The sequence below is a fragment of the Dipodomys merriami genome, unplaced genomic scaffold (assembly GCF_024711535.1).
Source record: "Dipodomys merriami isolate MVZ:Mamm:240054 unplaced genomic scaffold, mDipMer1.0.p SCAF_27, whole genome shotgun sequence".
Lineage (NCBI taxonomy): Eukaryota > Metazoa > Chordata > Mammalia > Rodentia > Heteromyidae > Dipodomys > Dipodomys merriami.
This window is the reverse complement of record NW_027204159.1, coordinates 13024274-13045931: the sequence shown is the minus strand read 5'-3', so window position 1 is coordinate 13045931 and position 21658 is coordinate 13024274. Positions and strand designations below refer to the sequence as shown.

General features: G+C 42.7%; 1 protein-coding gene across 2 annotated transcripts in view; it reads right to left on the bottom strand.

The window, feature by feature from the left end:
• Positions 1–20175, bottom strand: part of Sh3rf2 (SH3 domain containing ring finger 2) — a 136114-nt gene extending 115939 nt beyond the window's left edge. The window contains exons 1-2 of one of the 2 annotated variants that reach the window (XM_070036303.1): positions 20012–20175; positions 18499–18984 (exon numbers count right to left, since the gene is read on the bottom strand). In XM_070036303.1, coding sequence (XP_069892404.1) covers positions 18499–18876 — 378 coding nt within the window. In that variant the 5' untranslated portion in view covers positions 18877–18984; positions 20012–20175. The remainder of the gene's footprint in view (positions 1–18498; positions 18985–20011) is intronic. The other variant, XM_070036304.1, reaches the window with a different exon arrangement.
• Positions 20176–21658: the final 1483 nt, after the last annotated feature.

Genomic DNA, 21658 nt, shown 5'->3' with positions numbered 1-21658 from the left:
ACCTTAGAAAGCTACTCTTTGAATTCAGTCTTACACTTCTCATTGGTGTAATAAGGCATGAAAGAAGATTTTTTTTATAGCTCATTTGCAGCTCTCTGCACCTGTTTTAGGACTCCTTATCAGGTGGCATTTTAAAAGAAAGGTTGCAAATAGCTTGGTTTAAGAGTACCTTAGCTGGAATACCCAGTCCAGATCTGACCTCAGGCAGTCATGGGGAACACTTGGCTTGGATGTGTTCTCCTTTAAGAAAATCTTCCCATAGCTGGGTGCGGATGTTCACGCCTGTAATACTAGCTACTCAGGAGGCTGAGATCTGAGGTGGCTCATGCCTGTAATCCTAGCGACTCAGGAGGCTGAGATCTGAGGATCACGGTTCAAAGCAAGCCTGGGCATGAAAGTCCGTGAGACTCTTATTTCCAATAAAATCCTCAGAAAACTGGAAGTGGTGCTATGGCTCAAGTGGTAGAGCGCTAGCCTTGAGCTGAAGAGCTGAGAGACAGCACCCAGGCCCAGAGTTCAAGCCCCACGACCGACACAAAAAAAAGAAAAAAAGAAAATCTTCCCATATCTTTAGAACCAAGTCTCCTAAATACTCTCAAAGATGTGAGCCTGACTTCATGCAGATTCTGCTACTGGAGGCAGGCAGTGGACTCCCTCGGTTGCCTGGGATGACATCCTGATTCAATTATCAGCCATTTGAAATAGGTATGATGACTTTCTTGGGAGGAAACTGAGGCTGGAAGAGTTCTGGTGCTTTTACCTTGTAAAGAAAGAAAGCTGAATTCAAAACACCACTTTTCAGTTGTAATGCTTGTGATGTTCCCTCTGTCTGACAACACCCTGCTGAAGAATACCACCGAAGAGAACAGAGAGATACACATTGAGAGATGGTGACCAGAGGTGCCTTTCCATCTCTTAATTTGAATGCTACCATAGAACCACCTTCAGGCATCAGCTCTGGCCCAAACCAGCTTTGTGTCTTGCTTTTCCTCTCTCTCAGCTTTAGTCTTTTTTCCTGTAAAATGGAGGCAAAGTAATAGAACCTGTATTGCCTGGAGTTTGCAAGAGTTAAATGCAGCTAGTGTACTGAGTTTCAGTAGTCAGCGGTATGTACAGCCGCAATGTACAATGTACAGCCGCAAATTCTATTGTTTCTACTTCTTGATTTGCTATTCACTGCAGCCACTTCTCCCCACCCCTGGGCCATTGTAGACCAGCCACACTCCGGAGACCACAGGTGGTCTTCTACTTCCATTCTTATCCCTCCAGTTCATTTTCTACACAGGAGACGACACAACAGGTGGAACTGAAAAATCAGACGAGATTACCTTACGCTTCAATCTTGAACTTGATCTAGAATCAAAACACATTTTTAACCTGCATTTCTTGGTATCCTTGACCTTCCTCTGTACCTTATCTCCAGTCACTGAGCTCATTGCTTATCACCCCTCAAGCATATTGGTCTTCCTCGAGGTTTTATGGCTCAGTTCCCTCAGTTTCTAGAACTTGGAATTTATCAGTTTGGTCTAGTTCTGGGAACAAGTTCAGAATATATTTCCTAGGTCAATTCTTTGCTATGCCCTGTGCTGTCTTCCTCTTATTCTTCAGGAATAGCACAAGTGCCTCTTGTCCCTAGAAAAGCTCTTTTGACCTTCCTGATCAAAGGCCATCCCTTCCATCCACCCTTTCATCCTCTTACTTATTCACTGAGCAAATATATCACAGTTGGTGATTATTTGGCTAGTCTGTGGGTATGAGTGAGAGACAGAGACAAACAGAGAATCACACAGAGAAACATTATTAGTTCTGTGTCCATATCTTTTCGGAGCCCTTTACCATTTCTAGGCTATTCAGCTCATTTCTCTGGTAGCTAGTACCTGCAATTCTGTTGGAAGATTTCTCTTAACCAAAGACTGACAGGTATAAGTTATAAATCTTCCAGATCTCTCATCCCTTATTATCCTCAAAGGATTAAGCTTCCATGCCTACTGTTACAAATGGTTTCACCACACATGCTTTAATTGGCCACTGTGTCTGCCTACATAATGTGCATACTACCGACATGGTGACCTTGCTCCTCCTAAGTCCCAAGTAATAGTTTTTGTTTGTTTGTTTGTTTTTGAAAGGTTCTGGGGCCTTGACTCTATTAGGTAGGTGCTGTACCACTGGCTACTCTCCAACACACCCAAGTAATCTTGAAGCATCCAATCCTCTTTGGGGGCTCTGTTAACTAATGCCATTGATATTTTTGTTGTTGTTGTCATCATCATTCTAATTTATCCCAGCTACTTTGTTCACAGTTGTATCTTACTGTCTAGCTTAGTGTCTGTGCTGGTGGTGGTTATTATAGAACTGGTGAATCTCTTCTGTTCACTGAGCTTAGTTTACACCAGTACTCTACATGCATGCACAGAATGTGAAATGTGCTTTCTCAAATGTAAAGCAAAAAAACTTTTTTTTTCTCTTATATTGCTTTCAGTAGTAGCATGCCTGTCAAGGTTTTTGTCCTAGCAAATTTTGCTATGTTTCCATATAACTCTCCAGGAGGAATTGAGTGTGTCCAGGCCCTAGAGATGAGAGCATGATTGTGTGAGCTTCTCTCTGTGAAGTTGGAGGTAGGGCTGAGCAATGGAGGAGGTGGCTGGCTGGCCGGAATGACCTTCAAAATCACTTTCAGATACTAAATACAAAGGACTTAGAGCATGTGTTCATGGTACCATGTATTTTGGAGTAGCAAGATCTGAGCTAGTAACATGATGAGAGCAATTCATTAAGGGAAAAAGAGGTGTGCTATGTATACATAGTCTTTGCCAAAAGAGGCAGAGCTACTGTGCTGTAAGTTGGTCCAGAGGTACAACTGGATCTGCCTAGCTTTGCTTTGGCCATGCAACCCTCCTCTCTCAATCCTCAGCCTTCTTATCTGTAAAAGGGTGTTGTTGCTCTGTGGATTAAATAAGTTCTTTCATGTAAAGTATGACCTTTAGCCATAATGCCTCAAAAATAGTAGCTCTTGTTACAAAACCTTTACATTTATATCTTTCCTTAAAAATCACAAAGGTGAATATTTGTGTTGTTTCTGCCCACTCTATAAAATCTTCAATTTGGGATGCTGGCACCTTGAGACTCAGAGAATTTGTGACTTTCTCAGCCACAGTAATTGCTAAGATTTATTAGGCACTAAGATATATTTCATGTCATGTGGTTAGTTTTCAGTTAAGACAGGATTGAGTTTCAGGCTCTATTTTCCTCCACCACAGTGGGCCATTTTGCCTATCCAGATGACAGGTTTCTATATGGAATGGAACGTGAATATTTTGTTCTGATTTTGATTCTATTTCAGGAAAAGTAGACCAGTTCTGGACCATAGATCCTGATAAAATCTCCCCTCCAAATCTCTCTCCTTTGCCCATTGAATTTCTCCTTGCTTCCCTTCCCTATTCTCTTTCCATCCTAGTTTTTGTTTCCTGTATCTAGATCTCTCCTGGCTCTTTCCTGTCTTTCTTCTTTACCAGCTCTCTCTACTTTTTCCTTACTCAGCTTCCTTTATCTCAAGTCACTCCCTCTTCCCCTTGATTCATCCTAATGATTCAAATCCTTACATTTCTGACTACATTACCTAATTAAGATGGAGCTTGTCATTAACACAGGACTGCTGAGGACTAAGCTGTGCTCTGGAAACTTATCAACCATACTGGGTGCCAACAGGAATTGACCAGTAACAGCAGATAGGTCCTGACACTACAGGATTCTAAGATCATGTCTTCCTTAGTCACCTTTACTGACCTAGTCAGTGCTCAGTCCTTGCATTCAGGCAGCTCTGGTTCAATTCCTAGCTCTGCCACTTCATAACATCTGTATAAAATGGGAAAAAGGCAAGGATTGTGACATATTTATTTTGTGTGGTGTCTAGAACATGGTATGTGCTATATGATAGTAATAAATACTTAGGTGCTGATTAACAATTGTATCCACCTTTTTCTCCTTCCTTCCTTTTTCTTTCTTTCATTTCAATCCTTCTTCTATCAATCATGCAGCCAGAATAAGTATTACACTCAGGAAAGTTTGCTTCATTCTCTAGGCCTTGAGATGGTCACTGGAATCAAGGAAGATAGAAATGCCAAGATATGTCTCAATCACCAAGATTGGGTGATATTATCCAAAAAGAAATGCATTCATGGAGGGTGAGGGTGGGGGTGGGGATGGAGGGGGAATGCACTCATTACTGACTTATGGAATGGTAACTCCTCTGTACAATTCTTTACTACTAACAATAAAAAATAAATAAATGCTGTGGAGACAGTTCTCCATTACATTAAAAATTAATGAGTAAAAACAAAAAGCATCAAAAAATCGTAGTCTTTTAAAGAGTTCAGAAACAAAAAGGAAGATAATAAAAAGAAATGTATTGGGTTGCAAAAGCTTCCACTTTCTAATACAAAGGGAAATCAGAGGAGGAGAAGGAGAGGTTTCTCTTTCTATTAAGACATCGGCTCCTGTCTCCTGTTCATCATCAGCCAATAGGAAGGAAAGAACATGGCTGTCTTCTTCCATTCTTTTCATTCTATTCCCTCTTTTTAGCATGGAATGTATCTGTCTATGAGAACTCTCCATTCCAGGAATTTGGGGGATTACCTTTCTTGCTTTTCCAGTGAGTGGAAAGTTTTCTCTTCTTTCCCCTCAATTTCTCTGCCATTCCTGTTTTTTAAACAAAAGTCCACAAATAAGATTTACTCTTACCTCATCTTTCTCCTACTCAGGCAGCTTGTTAATACTGCAGATAAACACTCTTCCTGAACCCATCTCTGCAGAGTTCTATTCCTGATCTGTGCCTAGTGATCCTGTCACATTGCCTTGACAACCAATAAAAATACTTGTTGGAGAATGGTGATATCATTCTGAGTTTTGCAAAAAAACAAAACAAAACAAAAACAAAAAAGGGGCAACCTACTCAGAAAGCAGACCAGTCACTTCATGCCATCTAGTTCCATTCTTGGTTGAGTTCTTTTTCATTTCCCAGTTACCCCTAAAGCCCTTGCAAGAAATGACATGTCATTCCCAGAACAGCTGGGACACAACAATCAGTGCAGCTTCATTCTTCTAGTCTCAGGGGAGGAGAAGAGGGGTGGTTGTATGAAACCTCAGGGTCTTGTAATATGCAAACTCTATGCATTCAATACTTATTTAGTGAGAGTTAGTTGCATTTCAGGTACTGAGCTAAGTACTGAGAACAAGATATCTTCTTACCAGGGACATTTTAGTCCAGTAGGAAAGCGTCTATGTCCAGCCTGTCATGTAATGTGGATGTGGGAGGACACCACCAGCCACCTGAGAACCTGAGGAGGTGACTTCCCAAAGCAGAGGCGGCTAAAAGACCCGAACATAGACTGCAGTCAGCTATGTGGGGGTGACTCCTTGAGCAAGTGGAGGACCCCATTCTTGATTTCTCCAACACTGGCAGTTGATAGCCAGTTTCAAGCATTCTGGAATAATTTGCTTTTTTCTCCTGTCTCTAGGCTAAAGCTCTCCTATTGGTCTTTCACAGAAGGAGAACTGTGAATGACCCAAGTTCTCTTGTGACTCTTCATGCTGGGCACATGAATGGCATATGCATACAGCTCCCCCAACCCGTGGCATTGCTGAGCCATGACTCAACACCCAGAGTACCTGCTTCTTTGTGTAATCTGAGGTTTATAGTTCTAAGCATCATGGCTTTCCATCAATGACCGGGCAACAGAAATCAGATCACATGCATTAAAAACAAGGGCAATTTCAATAACGTTCTTGAATCTTCCCACAAATAGTACAGGGGCATCAAACTTGATACGTAATAATATTCTTCATTTTGTTTTGTTAATACCAACACCAACAGAACATAAATCTTTTATTTGTAAGCAGAGTTATGAGAGGCACCAGTCACCTCTGTGCGTTGCATGGAGAGTTCAGTGAGAATCTGCAGATAGAAGAACTGAGTCCACTGAAGGACGCCTAAGTCCTCCATGCAGGTACTCTGGTGGAATCAATTGTTCCTCCAGTGTTGTTGTTGTTTTAATGCTGGAACTGAAGATTGAACTCAGGGCATGAGCACCGTCCCTTAGTTTTTTTGCTTAAGACTGATAGCTTGAACTATAGTTCCACTTCCAGCTTTTTTGCTGGTTAACTGGAGATAACAATCCCATGGCCTTTCCTGCCCAGGCTGGCTTTGAACTGAACTGTGATCATTAGGTCTCAGCTTCTTGAGCAGATAGGATTACAGGAGTGAACCACCAGCACCTGGTAACTGTGGTATCACTGTCCTCAAGCTTCTTTTGCTTAAGGCTTACACTCTACCACTTGAGCCACAGCACCACTTTTGGTTTTTTCTGCTTATGTGGTACTGAGGAATCGAACCCAGGGCCTCATGCATGCAAGGTAAGTACTCTACCACTGAGCCACCTTCCCAGCCTCACTGTGAGTTTTATTTTTTAAGATTTATTAACTGTATCACAACTGCTACTTTTCATAGCCACCTTCCTCAAAGACCATAAGGTCTTTGAGGATAAGGATCGTATTTCCTTTGCTTTTGTTTTCCAATAGCACTCAAACAAAAAGTGAAGCATCCTGTTCAAAGGCATCCTATACACACCTGCTGAATGAATGAAATATAGGAAATATGAATGCTAGCAATGCTGACAGAGCTTAGTATTGGCAGACCCTGTGCACGATCTGTGCTATAAGAATTGTCTTCATTTAGCCTCCAATGGCACATGATCGTTATTATGCCATGTTTACAGCAAAGGAAATGGCAGTATATACCTGAGGTAAGTGCAATAGCACTTTAAAAGATAAACTTACCTGGATGAGTACAAGCAGCTAGTTGGCCTTACCTGGAGCTTGTTTAGTGCCAGGCCTTGGGCTAAGCCTGTTGTAGATATTGTCTCATTAAATCCTCCCCATAATCCTGTGAAGTGAGCTCTGTTATTTCCATTTTATAGCCATGATGCACAGAGCTGTAATGCTAACTTACCCAGAAGCCCACAGCCAGTACACATGAACGTGGAGATAGTCTTCAGAGTCATATTATCCTGCTTACTTATCACAGTGGATGCTTCATCAGAAGCAGCAGAAAACTAGAATACATATTTAAAAATTATACTGAAGCAGGGTGCTGTTGGCTCATCTCTATAATCCTTACTACTTAGGAGGCTGAGATCTGAGGATCATGATTTGAAGCCAGCTGGGGCAGGAACATTTATGAGACTTTTATCTCTAAGTAAACAGCAAAAATCCAGAAGTGGAGCTTTGACTCAAGTGGCAGAGTGCTAGCTTTTAGTGGAAAGGCCAAACGAGAGCATGAGGCCCTGAGTTCAAACCCCAGTGCTGGCACACAAACACACACAAGTTACTGACTTTCTTTATTGGAAAAGAATTAAGCATCGAAACATATAGTAGCTGAATGATTTGTGTGTACACATGTCTACATATAAGTATATACGCATCTCTGTACATATGTGTATATGTAGATATGTGTAGACAAACACATACAATACATATGCTTCTATAGCTGGTGCTGGGGAATTGGGAGGATGGGAAGTTATTAGTGGGTACAGAATTTCACTTTGGGAATATGACCAGTTTTGGAGATGGATATGCAGCACGGTGAACACATTTGATGATAATAAATTATACATGTAGAAGAAGCTAACATGGTAGATTTTATACTCTGTATACCTCACCACAATGGAAAATGCAAGATTAGGGTCTTAGCAGAGTGAGAGGTACAGAAACACATCCCTACATGCAAGGCTGCTTTTTTCTTTATATATATGTATATATATTTATTTATTTATTGTAAAGATACTGTACAGAGGGGTCACAGTTACAATAGCAAGAGGCCGCTTTGCTTTCAAGCCAGCTCAATTCAGCTCATAGTTCAGAGGTCACTTCTTTTAGGGCCTCTTCCTTCCTGTCACTAGTCTTGCTGGGACTGAGCGCCAGTGAACTTGTGATAAAGTATCTCCTCCAAGAACAAAGGAACACGTGGGATTCATGGTGTATGATGCAAGAGTTCAGCCATACCCATAGTGACCCTTCTGATCTTCTCTAGCTTAGCAATTTATGAGTTAAGCAATTTTGAACCTGGCTTGCTATTTTCCAGAGATGATGTTTGTCACCTAAAAAAATCATTGAAGGAGGTAATTCATGCTAAAAGTATTTGAGTCACCACATGCATTATGCCCAACATAGTACACTGTTCGTACCCCACATAGCTCTGTAATGGCTTAATTCATGAAGGCATTATTTCTGCACCAGGAGGAGTTATCCTGTGACTCAAGAGAGTGCATGCCACACAGGAATGTATTTATTACTTTATGCTACCATTCAAAAGGTGTTTGGGGGTTCCTAATAAGGGGGAGGTTGTAGGCTAGGGAAAAGAATTGGAGAATGATGGAGAGTTGAGCTGAATTTAACTATTTGAGGTCTGGAACCTGAGCCCGGAAGCATTCCTGGAGCGAGCACGACAGGTACACAGGAAGTTTGTGGAATGTCAAGGCTCTGAGCTGGACCAGAGCAACAGTGTGACCCTTGGGACCGACATAGACTCCAGCTGCAGGAAGCTGCTCTGGAAGGGCCTGGTCTTTCCTTGCTCTATCTACTTGCTTTCAGTGCTCTGGCTTGCATTCCTAAGGGCTAAGGTTATCAGTAACCCGACCATTTCAATAGAAAAGAATGCCTCTGGCTGCCAGTGACATGGAGATGGCTCCTCAGTTTCCCCATAAGCTCCACCACCTACTTGGATCACAGATATCTTGTTTGGTTGTATTGAGTATATTGAGTTGCTGTAGATGCAGCCGATACATGATGGATGGTAACCAGTTTGGCACAATGGCTGTTGGAGAGACTCTATTACAGACAGCCAGTGATATACCTCTTCCCAACGGTATCTAGCCACCTCAAGAGGAAGGCAGATAGATACAGTCATCCTGTCTCTTCGCCACCTGTTTCCTTCTCCCTCTCCTCCACCTTCCCTTCCAGTTCAACATATCGCTGCCCTGTCCCACCTCTACTTCATCCCTTCCAATCACTAAACACACCCATTTTTTAGGAAGTTTCTTTTTATTGACCAAGCTTCATTTCCTCCAAACTGAGCAAACTTACCACCTGACATCTTCATATCCCATACTTTCTGGAGTTTATGGCTTCTTTGTCTTCATCGATGTCAGGGAGTTACAATTTGTTTGCAAGATATACCCTATTTTAGTCAGATAAAATTTGATGAACCTACATTCTATCACCTAAGCCACCTTCATAACTCCCCAGATGACTATAGTTTATAATTTTACCTTTTCTAGAATTTTATTTAAATGAGGCAACACTCCCTTCTTCACATCTCAACATTTCTTAACCGGGATGTATCTTGACACGAGCATCTAACACCACAGCTCTTTTCTTCAAGGGCCAAAAGTAACCAGACACTCCATCTTGCAAGGAATAATATCTTATGGTCAGTGTGCAGATTTCCAATTTAAACATACAGAGGTATATGTATGTTATACAAGTATACATATACACATACACCGGTGGGTATGTTTATGCATATATACATAAGTATGTATAGGTATATATATGTATATGTATATGTGTTGACTACCTAGTTTGCCTCCTAGACTGATTTGGACAGTGAGTACTGCATGGTGAGACCATCACTTTGCCATGCAGGTTACCATAGCACCCATAGCTGGAGACTGGTAGGAACTAATCAATACCACAGAAGATAGTGATATTGAGTTTCACAGTTGACTGAAAGTATCTTTTGCATTATGATTGAACTTTTTCTGTCTAAAACAGCATCTCCAAAATTTTTCACAATAAATTAACATGACTAAGAGAGTAGGAAAGGAGTGAAGGGTGCTGACGTCATTGAAGTTTGGGAAATGTTTCTTATTATAATCTCCCACTTGGAGAGTTACCATTCATCAGCATGCTAAAAGTTTCTCAAAAGTCCTGCAGCAAGATTCTGAATAAAGTGTTCATCTCTGCTTTAAATCACAGGTTTATTTGACCATGGAGCCTACCCTGTGAAAAGATGGTCTAAGATATGAGTATAAACAGAAAGAAAAGGAAAGGCTAGAGGGAAGCATGGCTTCAGTGGCACAGTGCTGGCATGGCCACTTTGAAGACCTGAGTTCTAGTCTTAATGTGGAAAAAGAAAGAAAGTGAAGGAAAAGAGATGAAATAAATATGGAAAAGAGAGAAAGCTGAGTACCAGCAGCTCAAGTAATTCTAGCTATGTAGGATCTGAGATCAAGAGGACCTTAGTTTCAGGTCAACCTGGGCAAAAAAGTTCATGGGACCCCATCGTAACAGAAAGGAGCTGAATGTGATGGTATCACCTGCCATGCCAGCTCTGCAGGAAGCTGAGATGGGGGAGTGAGTATTGTGGTTCCAGGCCAGCTTGGGTGGGGGGAGGTTTATGTGACCCCATCTTAACAGAGAAAGTTGGGAGTGGTGGTATGCATCATTCATGCTAACCACTGTGGAGGTTCGCTCAGGCATAAATTTGAGACCCTAGGTCAAAAATAGTGATGGAATAATGGAGCATTTGCCTAGCTAACATGAAACCCTGAGTTCAAAACCCCAGTTCTGACAAGAACAAGTACATATATGAAAGGGAGAAGCAATTGAGTGTGGTTTTATTTGAGCTATTCTCCATTAAGCCCCACAATGTAAGGAGATCTGGATGGACTGGGTGAGGATGCTCTTCCCGAGCCACAGGTTGAACATGTACTTTCCCTCACTCCAAATCTCTTTACAGTATGAAGGGATACAGCAGATTTTCCTAAGAGGAAAAGAAAATGACACAAAAATAATTCATTGGCTAATTCCATAGGCAACATCCAGCCAATGTATATAGTGGAAAGTTGAGGTTGAGTGAGATGAACCTCGTGTCCCACCCACCTGTCTGTACTGCTTAGCCATCCCAGCAAGATCAAGCTGCTGTGTGAGGCTAGAGACCTTTCACCACTGAGGAAGTGATGCAGGTTGTAGACTATCTGGCTCCCTAATGGAGTGTGTCCTCCTATCCACCTGCAGGAATTATTCTGCTGGCCTAAAAGATGGTAATGTCTTTCTAGAAATGGCACTGACCTAATACCCAAAGGTGAGAGGAAATCTGAGTGGCCAGCTGACAAGCAGGTAGCCACTAAAAGAAATATCCAAGAGTGCTTGTTCCTCCATCCAATATTACTTACTTTTTGATGTTTACTTCTATGAGTGTTAATGCATCTACAGAGTCGCGTGACAACCTCAGGGTCTGCCTGATTACTCCATAAAACTTCCTGCTGCCCCGTGTGGTCTCTCCCTCCTGCAACCATGACCCCAGGCAACCACTGATGTGTCTTCTATTATTACAGCTTTGTCATTTCAAAATTTTCTTCCCTTTTGAAAATCCATTAAATTCCCTTGTTCAATTTTCTAATGGAGACCTCCAGGTTTTGTGGTTTTTGTTTTTTTTTTTAATTGCCAGTCCAGGGCTTGAACTCAGGACCTGGGCATTGTCACTGAGCCTCTTTGTGCTCAAGGCTAGCATTCTTCCACTTGAGCCACAGCCCCACTTAAGGTTTTCAGGTGGTTCATTGGAGATAAGAGTTCATGGATTTTCTTGCCTAAGCAGGCTTCCAGCAATCATCTTCAGATTTCAGCCTCCTGAATAGCTAGGATTATGGATGTGAGCCATGGGTGTCCAGCTCCCATTTATTTTCTTTTTTCTTTTGCATATATGTACCCCAAACTACCAGTAGACTTTCTCTGTTGTGCCTGTTTTGTTATTTTCTGTTGCTGACATCTCTTGGCACCTGGCCCTAAGCTTTTTGCATGCCCTGCTCATTTTTCCTCAACAATTGCCTTATGATAGATGGACACATTATCACTATCACCACTTTACAAATATGGAAGCTGAAGCTGAGGATGTGAGATATTCATGAGAACTTATCTAAGGCCTCATGGCTAACAAATAATTGAATCTCAGCACACACTCACTGTTAGCAACTTTAAAAAAATGAAAAAGTCCTTTAACACAGCATTAAAAGGGAGGGAACAAGAACTAGAGATTTGGAGCCATATATATATATATATATATATATATATATATATAAAATTTATTTATTTATTTTTGGTTGGTCATGGGGCCTGAACTCTGGGCCTGGACACTGTCCCTCAGCTCTTCAGCTCAAGGCTAGCGCTCTACCACTTGAGCCACAGCGCCACTTGTGGCTTTTTCTGCTTATGTGGTGCTGAGGAATCGAACCCAGGGCCTCATGCATGCAAGGCAAGCACTCTACCACTGAGCCACCTTCCCAGCCTTGAAGCCATGTTTTTTGTTTTTTGTTTTTTTAATGTGAGTGAAGCTGGAGAATGATCTGGATCTCCTGACTTTTCAACCTTAGCTTCTACCCATTTGTCTCCCTTCACCTGCCACATAGGGTCCTTGCTGTCCCAGGTGGCAGCTGCCCGGTGTTTTCAGGACCTAGAGATGATTTTCATCCTCTTGCAAATTAAAAAAAAAACCCACCCTGTGCATCACAGCCCAGAACAGAACATCTGAGACCCAGGATGGAGCCAGGCCACCTTCTGGTTTTTCCCCAGCCTCAATTCCCTAAAGTGCTTTCTGACCTCATTTTTCTCTCCTTGGTTGCTTTGCAAGACCAACTAGAAAAATTTCTAGGGCAAAGCCACCTGGTCTGTGTGCTGGTGGCAGGTGTGTTCTTGTTGATACAGGGTGAGTAAGATGGGAATGTGTGTGGTTGGCACGATGCTTAACAATGTAGGGAGAAAGTCCAGCCCTGCAAAACTCAGCGTGGCAACCTTCATGTTGTGGAGTAGAGTGAAAGGCAGGGGAAGGGAAAGATGAGAGTTAATGAAGAATCAGTGATACTCAAGAAGTAGACCGATGCTTGCCGTGTGTGTGTGTGTGTGTGTGTGTGTGTGTGTGTGTGTGTGTGTGTGTGTGTGTGTGTGTGTTTTCCCCTTAAACTGGCTATTTAGTGAAGAAAGGTAAGTTAGAGGGTTTTCTCCTCCAATCAGTTCATAGCTCCCTAAAAGTCTTAGAAGGGACTTTAAATCCAGAACATGTGGGAAGAATCATCTATCTGAATTATGGCCACAGAGGGAAATGGAACTAGCAAGACCTCAGGTTGCCAAAGATGGTCTCGCAGTGGCATTTGATTGATCAGAGAGTGAAAGAGGGTGTGTACTTCAGACTAGAAAGTGTTGAGTCACCTCAACAACAATCTCAGCTAATATTTCTTGAGCACTTACTATGAGCCAGTCTATGTACTAAGAGCTAATTGATATGAATCATCTCATTTAATGCCTTACCACAACCCTCTAAGATCGGTGCTATTACCTTCCATTTATACATGCAGAATTGGAGGCCCTGAGGTTTTAGGTGCCTCGCCCAAAGTATTCAACCAAGGAGGGAGAGAATCAAGATTTGAATTTTGATAATGTTCAAAGTCTGGAAATTCTCCACTTCCCTGCTTTTATGGCCTATTCGAATGCAGAAATAAAAGGGTAACAGAGTGAGAAGGAAAAGAGATTAGGCCTTCATGAGGAACTCCTAATCTGTTTGAAGGCCAGCAGAGTTCCTTTAGCTGGAGGGCAGTGTGGGGAAGAAGGAAGGGAAGGGGAACAACAGAATGGAGAGACAGACACAGGACAAGCGGGGAACCAATGTAACAGTGATATACACAAGACATGATGTTGGAAATGATCTGTACAGCTTGGAGGGAGGGGTGGGGGGAGGGAAAGTAGGAGAAAATGGAGGGAAGGGGTAACAAGTTTGACAAGAAATGTACTTGTTACCTGACTTATGTAACTATAACCCCTCTGACAATAAAAAGGGGAGGGGGTGTGGCAACACTGTGATTTGCAGTACCAGGGGCCCACCAGTTTATGGAGCTTCCCTGTTGGCTTGAAATAATTGCATGCTGTAAAAACCTGCCACCATTTCTCAAGTTTTCATTTTACACAATCCGCTTGGGAGAGATTTAGATGTGTAGGCACAATGGGATAATTTTTCTCTCTCTCTCTCTCTCTTGGGCTGGCACCATGAGGTGTAACTATTGGTTCCACCCTGGCACCCTGGCTGGCACAAGTGCATCAGGCTTCCTTGAGCCAACAAAAAGATCTGGATGAGCTTGTTTTACAAACGAGCCAAGGTAGGTGAGCAGAACAGACTTTGGGCTGAAAAAGCTCAAGGGTAGGAAGTTAAATGAACTCTTTCAGAGTACTGGGTTATCAGCGAGTCTTCTGGAAGAGGTGTTTTGCAAAATGGGTACCCTGTGACAACAGGTTATTTGTGCCCTCTCAGGAGAGTACTTTATACTTAGTGTTATCCTGACCCGGATTCCCCATAGGCTGGAGTTTAATTTGATAATAATACCTATTCTGTTCTCCTAGAAGGGCTATAACTCTTCTGTGTTCTATAGAATGTCTCATGCTTGGCCAGGCACAACGAACAGTCAATAGTAATGTTTACTATGATAACGATCTTCCAAATGTCTTTCATCTAAACCTCTCAAAGTGCTTTGCAAACACTAATTAGTTAAGCTTTACAATGGCTTTCTGTTTTCACAAGATATTTTCCCATTTTACAGAATTTTAAATTGAGACCCAGTCAACTCTAAGTGGTTTGTCCAAAGTCACGAGGGGGCAAGTTTAAACGGCTGATAATGGTGATGCTTTGCATATGCCTGGCAGATGTTTTCTAAGGCAATAGAGTCTGTTGCCAAGATCATTTCCACACTCTCCTAGAGGAAGAGGGGAGGTAAGGCAGCAAGTATTCCTTGCTGTTGGCAAGCTTGAATGAACAGAGGCAGAGAGGACGAGTAACTCAGGAGGATTTCACTGAGGTTCTAAGTCCACACTTCTGATGTTCAGAACAGAATGACAGAGCATTCAGACCATTCTTGCTTCCTTTAACTGAAGGGTACATGGCGTCTTTCACATTTACAGGAAAGACAGTTACATTTTAGGGCAGAAGCACCAGGTTGCACATCGACACCATCTTTACAACCAAGGATGGTCTTGTTCATATTTCCATGGAGAGAGGCAAAAGGAAGGAGATGAGCACACCAAGAAAGGGTAGCTCAGGAATTGCAGGAAATGGAGTGGTGATGTTGTCAGCTCCTCCCTTGTAGTGAGCATCTTTACTAACCAGGCTCTGCCTAAAAGCAGAAGCCCTTCGATGTTTGCTTCTGTCTTTCAGCCTCATGACCTGTTTCTGTCCAGGGCAGTTTAGAAGATAGGTACCTTTGCCTGATGTTTTCAGGCCCTGAAGGAGAGTTCCAGGGACTCCTCTTGTCTTAATGGCTTTCTCTTACATGACCAGCTCCCAATCCCATGCCAGGGGGGACCCTGCAAATCTATGGCTTAAAAACTTACTAGTTGCAGATCCACTTGTCTTAGCAACAAAGATACAAATCGGAACAAAAGTACATTCAAGCTGGCAACAGTTCCTTAGTGAATGATGACAATGCTCCTGACAGGGAAGTCAGACTTTTGCAAAGCTCCAGTGAATAGAGGTTGTTGGGACTGAAGAATTCAAAGGGAGAAATAGAGATCTTATGATTTCCCTCTTTGGATTAACTGGAATATGTCTATGATACTCCTAGCAGTGGATCACAATAGCCCAATTGCTAAGTGGATGGGACCATATATATAATGAAGCGTATCAACATGAACTCCAAGAATTGGAAATGAGGTTCTTATTACGTCCTATATGCAGTTATTTCTAATTTTTATATCTGTTTCAGTTTTCTGTACCCTTTGTCTTGTATATAAGCTTATCTGATTCATGGAAGGGAAAGGGAATCACAGAAAGAGCAGGACAAAGCATGAACGAATGCAACAATGATACTCATGAACACTATGTTGGAAATGAACTTTAAAACTTGGGAGGGGGAAAGAGTAGGGAGTGGTAAACAGGAGAAACTGAGGGAGGGGTAATGGTGTTTTAAAAGGAGCATATTCATTACCTTACTTATGTAACTGTAACAACCCCCCCTTCATTAAAAAAAAAACAAACAATAATTCAAGGGGGATTTCCTAACTCTGGAGGAATGTTTGTGAAAAGCTTGCCCTCCTAACCCCACTCTATCTTTGTAGGTCTTGGAGATTCTGATGGAAGTCTACATCTAGACTAATGGAGAGACCTCAAGAAGGCTGAGTGCCCAGTCCTGTTCTGGAATGTTGTCTTTCACATAGAACAACAACAATAAAAACATTTACAGTGAGAAAAGAAATCACACCATCGTCCTTTGACACCTATTTTTGAGTATTTATACCTATCCCTACCCACTGGCTGGCTTAGAGATGCAGTGAATCCAAGGAGGGTTGAGCAACTAGAAAGAAAACTTGAGACAACTTCCAAATGCACATAAATCTTTCCTCCTGTGTGAGGAGAGTCTTACAAAACCATTACATTTTGGGCCTGGCTTACTTTACTTAATATAATTTTTTCCAAGTCTTTCCATTTCCTAACAAATGGGGCAGTGTCATTCTTTCTGATGGAGGCATAGAATTCCGTTGTGTGTGTGTGTGTGTGTGTGTGTGTGTGTGTGTGTGTGTGTGTGTGTGTGTGTGTGTGTGTGTGTATCACATTTTCTTGATCCATTCGTCTACTGAAGGCCATCTGGGTTGGTACCATATCTTAGCTATGGTGAATAATGCTGTGATAAACGTAGTTGTGCTGGTAGCTTTAGTATGGCCTTGTTTGTGATCGTTTGGATAAGTGCCCAGAAGTGGGATTGCTGGGTCATAGAGGAGCTCTGTGTGTAGTCTTTTAAGGAAACCCCATACGGCTTTCAAGCATGGTTATACAAGTTTATACTCCCACAATGCAGTAGGGATCCCTTCATGGTTTCCCTTATTTGCAATAACTAGTATATATCTAGGATAATCTTACTACACAAGCAGAAAAGGTCAAAAGTTATGTACATATGACCATATAAGATGATGCTATGTGAAATGAACTCCAAGATATGTACACAAGAGGTTTTTTCCTTTGTTGCTGTTGTTTTTAATGTACTATGCAATTTTTTGTTTCTTTTGTATGTTTTTCCCCCATGGTATAACCCCTGTTGTCACTGTATTTGATTCTGGTGCCTTGCATCTTGTATATTCATTTTTCTAATTTGGGGAGGGGAAGAGAAATAACAAAATGCTGAAACAAGGATATAGGTTGACCCATTGTAACAATGAGATGTACAAGACACTATGTTGAAAACAAACTTTCCAACTTCAGGGGTGGGGCAGAAGTTGGGGAGATAGAGAGGGAAGGATAGCAGGGGAAAAACAAAGGAGGTGTAACAATGCTCAATAGGAAATGTACTCATTACCTTACTCATGTAACTGTAACCCCTCTGTATAGTATCTTTACAATAATTTTTTTTAATGTTAAAAAACACCCTGCTCTGCTTCAAAGCAGATCTGTTTGACCCTGATGGTGGAATTAAAGCTTGCTTTAGGCATGTCTTCAAAGTATGCAGCTCTGGTTTTCGAGGTATGCCAACAATCCAAGCTACAGCTTTTGGTGGCAACTGAATCAGTCCTGGCTCTAGGAGTCACAGTACAAATAATCCTGCTGGACTTGCAAGGACAAGATTCTTCTCCAGAGTTAGTCTCTCCATAGCATCCCATAGGAAAAGCCCTCAGAGAGTGCTTTCAGCAACCAGCTAGTAGATTCCCATTAATATCAGGCACAAACGTCCTTTTGGGTGATCTGTGAGGTTTCACTGGGTCTGTTCATTTGCTTGTCTTAATTAATTAATTGACTCATTTGATTGCAGCTTCTGACATGTCTATTGTTTTGGTCTATTTTATCCCTTTGGTAACTACAAATCGGCAGGGCTCTTTACACATCTGCTGTGTTTCATGGCCCTGCCATCATCAATCAGTCCACCCACACAGACAGTTCCCTCCTGCAGCTCTTGGGCGCCAGGTATCTTGAGAGCTTTGAACAGATTATGAACAAGCATTGTCATAATAGTGCTTTATAACGATGCATGGAAAGACTGATCTGGATAAAATTCAAACAATGCGTGACATTTTCGGCGGGGGCGGGGGAGGAGGTGGGGGAGAACTTCTCAGAGATCTCAAAAGCAAACCAGTTAGATTTTGTTTTCTTTTTCTCACCCTCTGGGCATTTTTCCAGGCACTGCTTTGGCCTTAGAGCAACAGGAGCGAAAGATCAAAACAAATACTCCAAACATGCTATTCTCTGGACAAGAAGTCAGGAGAACCAGGAAGCCTTTAGAAGTTCTAAGGGGAAGTGTCAGATGGATGGGATAGATAGGCTTAGGATTCAGCGTGTCTTAGGAAAGTGATCACTGCTCAGGAAACTTATCTCCGAGGAGCCCTTGGCAGGACTGTACATGTAACTCAGAACACACTACCCCTAGCCCCCAGGAAATACACATGCAAACGAGTACACACAATATTAACAAGCAAGATCTTTCTTACCCCATCCATGTGGATCCTGATGCTGGGCACTAGCCGGAAAGGACTGACCTGCAGACTTCTAGGGCTGCTCCTGCTTTTCCTGCTCTCCTGTGCAGTCAGCATGCCAGGCCTGCGGAAGGAGCCTCCTCGCCCTGAGCTCTGTCCTGAACGCACTCCATCCAGGAGACGCACCAGCAGCAGGTTGGCTGGCAGTGCCTCGATACTGCCAATCACCAGGGTCCTGCATTCGGGACACCTCAGTTCCTTGTGGGCTTTGAAAATCCTCTGTAGACATGGTTTGCAGAAAGTATGCTGGCAAGGGAGGACTTTGGCTGTGACGTCGAGCTTTTCAAAACACACAGGGCACTCCAGAAGATCAAGTAACGTCAAATCATCCATTTTATTTTAAAACTCCGGTCCTGACCTGAAGGAGCAGGGTCCACATGGTAGGGGCAAACTGAGCCCAGGGGCCAGAGCTGGGTCTCTCCAGAGCCTCAGAATGCCTGCCTGTTTGAAGAGAGGAAGAGAAGGGGGGAAAATGTGACTGCTCTGGGAGGTTATGTCCCACCTACAAGGAGGCAGTGTCTCATAAGGCATTTTGCAAAGTACTTTGTTCTGAAATGGAGCTGCAAATGACTCATTCTGATTCTCTGATTCAGTCTAGCAGGTATAAGGCTCACCTCAGGCTTGCTGTATGTTGCAGAAACCAGAAAGAGCTCTGGACAGGACTGGTCACTGCCTCTTTCTGTCCTACCAGGGCAAGGAAGAGAGAGGCAGCAATTCTCCTCTGTATCTACAGGGCTTGGAGGGGGCTCCTACTCCTGCCTGGAGAGGACAGTCAGGCACAACTCTCCAAGTTAAGACCTCTCCTTCCCACCTGCAGAATGTAATTTCTGTGACATTACCTTTCTACGCCCCCTTGCCCCTGCTCTATTTAAGTCAATTACTCTTTGCCTCATAGGCAGATAAGTTCAAGTAGGTAAGTTGATCTGACTCATGCAGCTATAAAATTATTTCCTCCAGAATATGCCTCTCTCCACTTTTTTTGGTTCTAGCAATAAGCAAGAAAAACTCCTACACAAAAACTATTTTCAAAAGTTGTTTTGCCTTAAGTTATAAGCCAGGGTACTGGGAAGCTTCGTTTCCTTTTCTTTCCTTCTCCTCTCCCTCCCTTCCCCCTCTCCCACCTCCCCCCACCCTGATTGAGTAACTTCGACAATTGTTCTCAGTTTCACCTGAAGCAGGTAGGAATTCTGGATTGTGGTTATAACCTATAAAAACTTAAGAGGAAGCAGCAGGTAGGCAGGGGCCCCTGTGTGTGGTCTGAAAAATAATCCTCGGTTTCAGAAACAGTTCCTTTTGGATGTAGGAAAGGAAGTCTCCAGTCTAGAAAAGTCTCCTGGGAAGAAGTCAGCTGTCCCTCACAAGCGCCAAGGCTTGGGTGGACGCCAGCGAGGTTTGGCAGGAGGAGCCATGGCCCCACAGCTAGCTAGCAGGGTAGACATGACACAGGGGCAGAGAGATGGCGTCTCACCTTTCCAAGCCTCCTTTCCAAAGTTAGCGCGCAGCAGCGCAGTGCAGCACGGGGCTGGCAGGGTAGATGTGCGGGACCACTGACCTGGTGCCTGAACCCCTGCGGAGCCTAGGTCTCCCGGCCTCCATCTGGTCTTCTCCCCAATTGCTGCTGCTACTGCTTTGAAAACTTCCACAACTCAGAGACCTACTCATTTGAAAGGATCGCCTTACCCAGCCCTGTTAACGCTTTCGTTGCTAGGCTGCTACTGCCGCCTGCCTGCCTGGCTGGCACACTCTCCCTGGACTTCTCGGCTCCCTTTGGATCTTTCCTTTAGGCTTCCTGAGCCAAGTTCTGGGGAAAAGACTGTCAGAGGAAAATACAAAGCCAAGATGCCCAAGTAATGACAACGTTTATATTTCCATGTTTCTTTCCTGCACAAGAAGTTGTAACCTGCTCATCTGTAAACACGCCAATGTGATTGTTTATTTAAGATTTTTTTTCCTAAGTGTTTTCTGAAGTCAAAATTAGTAATGGTAAGCCAGCCACGTGGAAAATACTGCTCCTTCAAACCATTCTCAGTTCCTGAACTTGGAGATGAGAAAGACTTCAGTCATGTCTTGACTCCATTTATTTAAACAATAATAATGCTAATCATAAATAGTTCTATGTACATATACATTCTTCAGAATGTGTTTGTGTGTGTATGTGTGTGTGTTTGTGTGTGTGTATGTGTGTGTGTGTGTGTGTGTGTGTGCACGTGCGTCATGGTGGTAGTGGTGGTAGTGGATTCGGAATTTGTATTGCTAAGCAAGTGCTCTGCCACTTGAACTATACTCCCAGTTCTTTTTGCTTTTGTTATTTTCATTATTTTTCAAGTAGGGTTTTGTGTTTTGCTTGCACCTAGATCCTCCTATCTACCTTCTGTGCAGCTGGGACTGCACATCTGTACACCAAACGGAAAATTGTATTGAAATGTCTCACTATAGTTTTGCATTGTCTGGCCTTGAATTGCAGTCCTCTTGATCCTTACCACCCAAGTAGCTATGGTTATAGGCATAAGCCACCATATACAGCCTCTAGAGGGAACTTTTATAAATGGGAAATCAATAGTCTCAGTTCTCTTGCCTGATACCTTCTCTAATCATTTCTCATCGGCAAATGATACCTATGCTTCCAGTGTTTATCCATAACACATCTTATGTAAGGTCACAAAGGAATCCAATTGAGTAAGTAAATAATAATAATATTACCCAACACTAGGTTATCTCTTATCCATGTCAAGTATTGTTCTAAATACCTTACCTATATTAACCCGCTTAACCCTTTCCTTAATCCTAGGATGCACTGTACCAGGAGAAAATTGAGTCAGAGAGGAAAGTAAATCATAGGTGGAAGGGGCCATGGGTGGAAGAATTCTGTGCTCTGAACCACTATATCAGAGCGTGATATCACTTTAAAAGAAGGGGCAGGTCAAGGGAGCTCAGCCTTGCCTAGAATGGCAGGAAGTCAAAACATAATGACCAACACTGATCAACTAAGTTCTCTACCAAGTGAGACAAAAGTCTCTGGAGAGATCAAAAGATTTCCTGAAGTTCCCTGGTGAGTTAGTTGGGGACAGAACTGGGGCTAGAAACCAAAACTGAGACTTAAAAAAAAATTATGTGC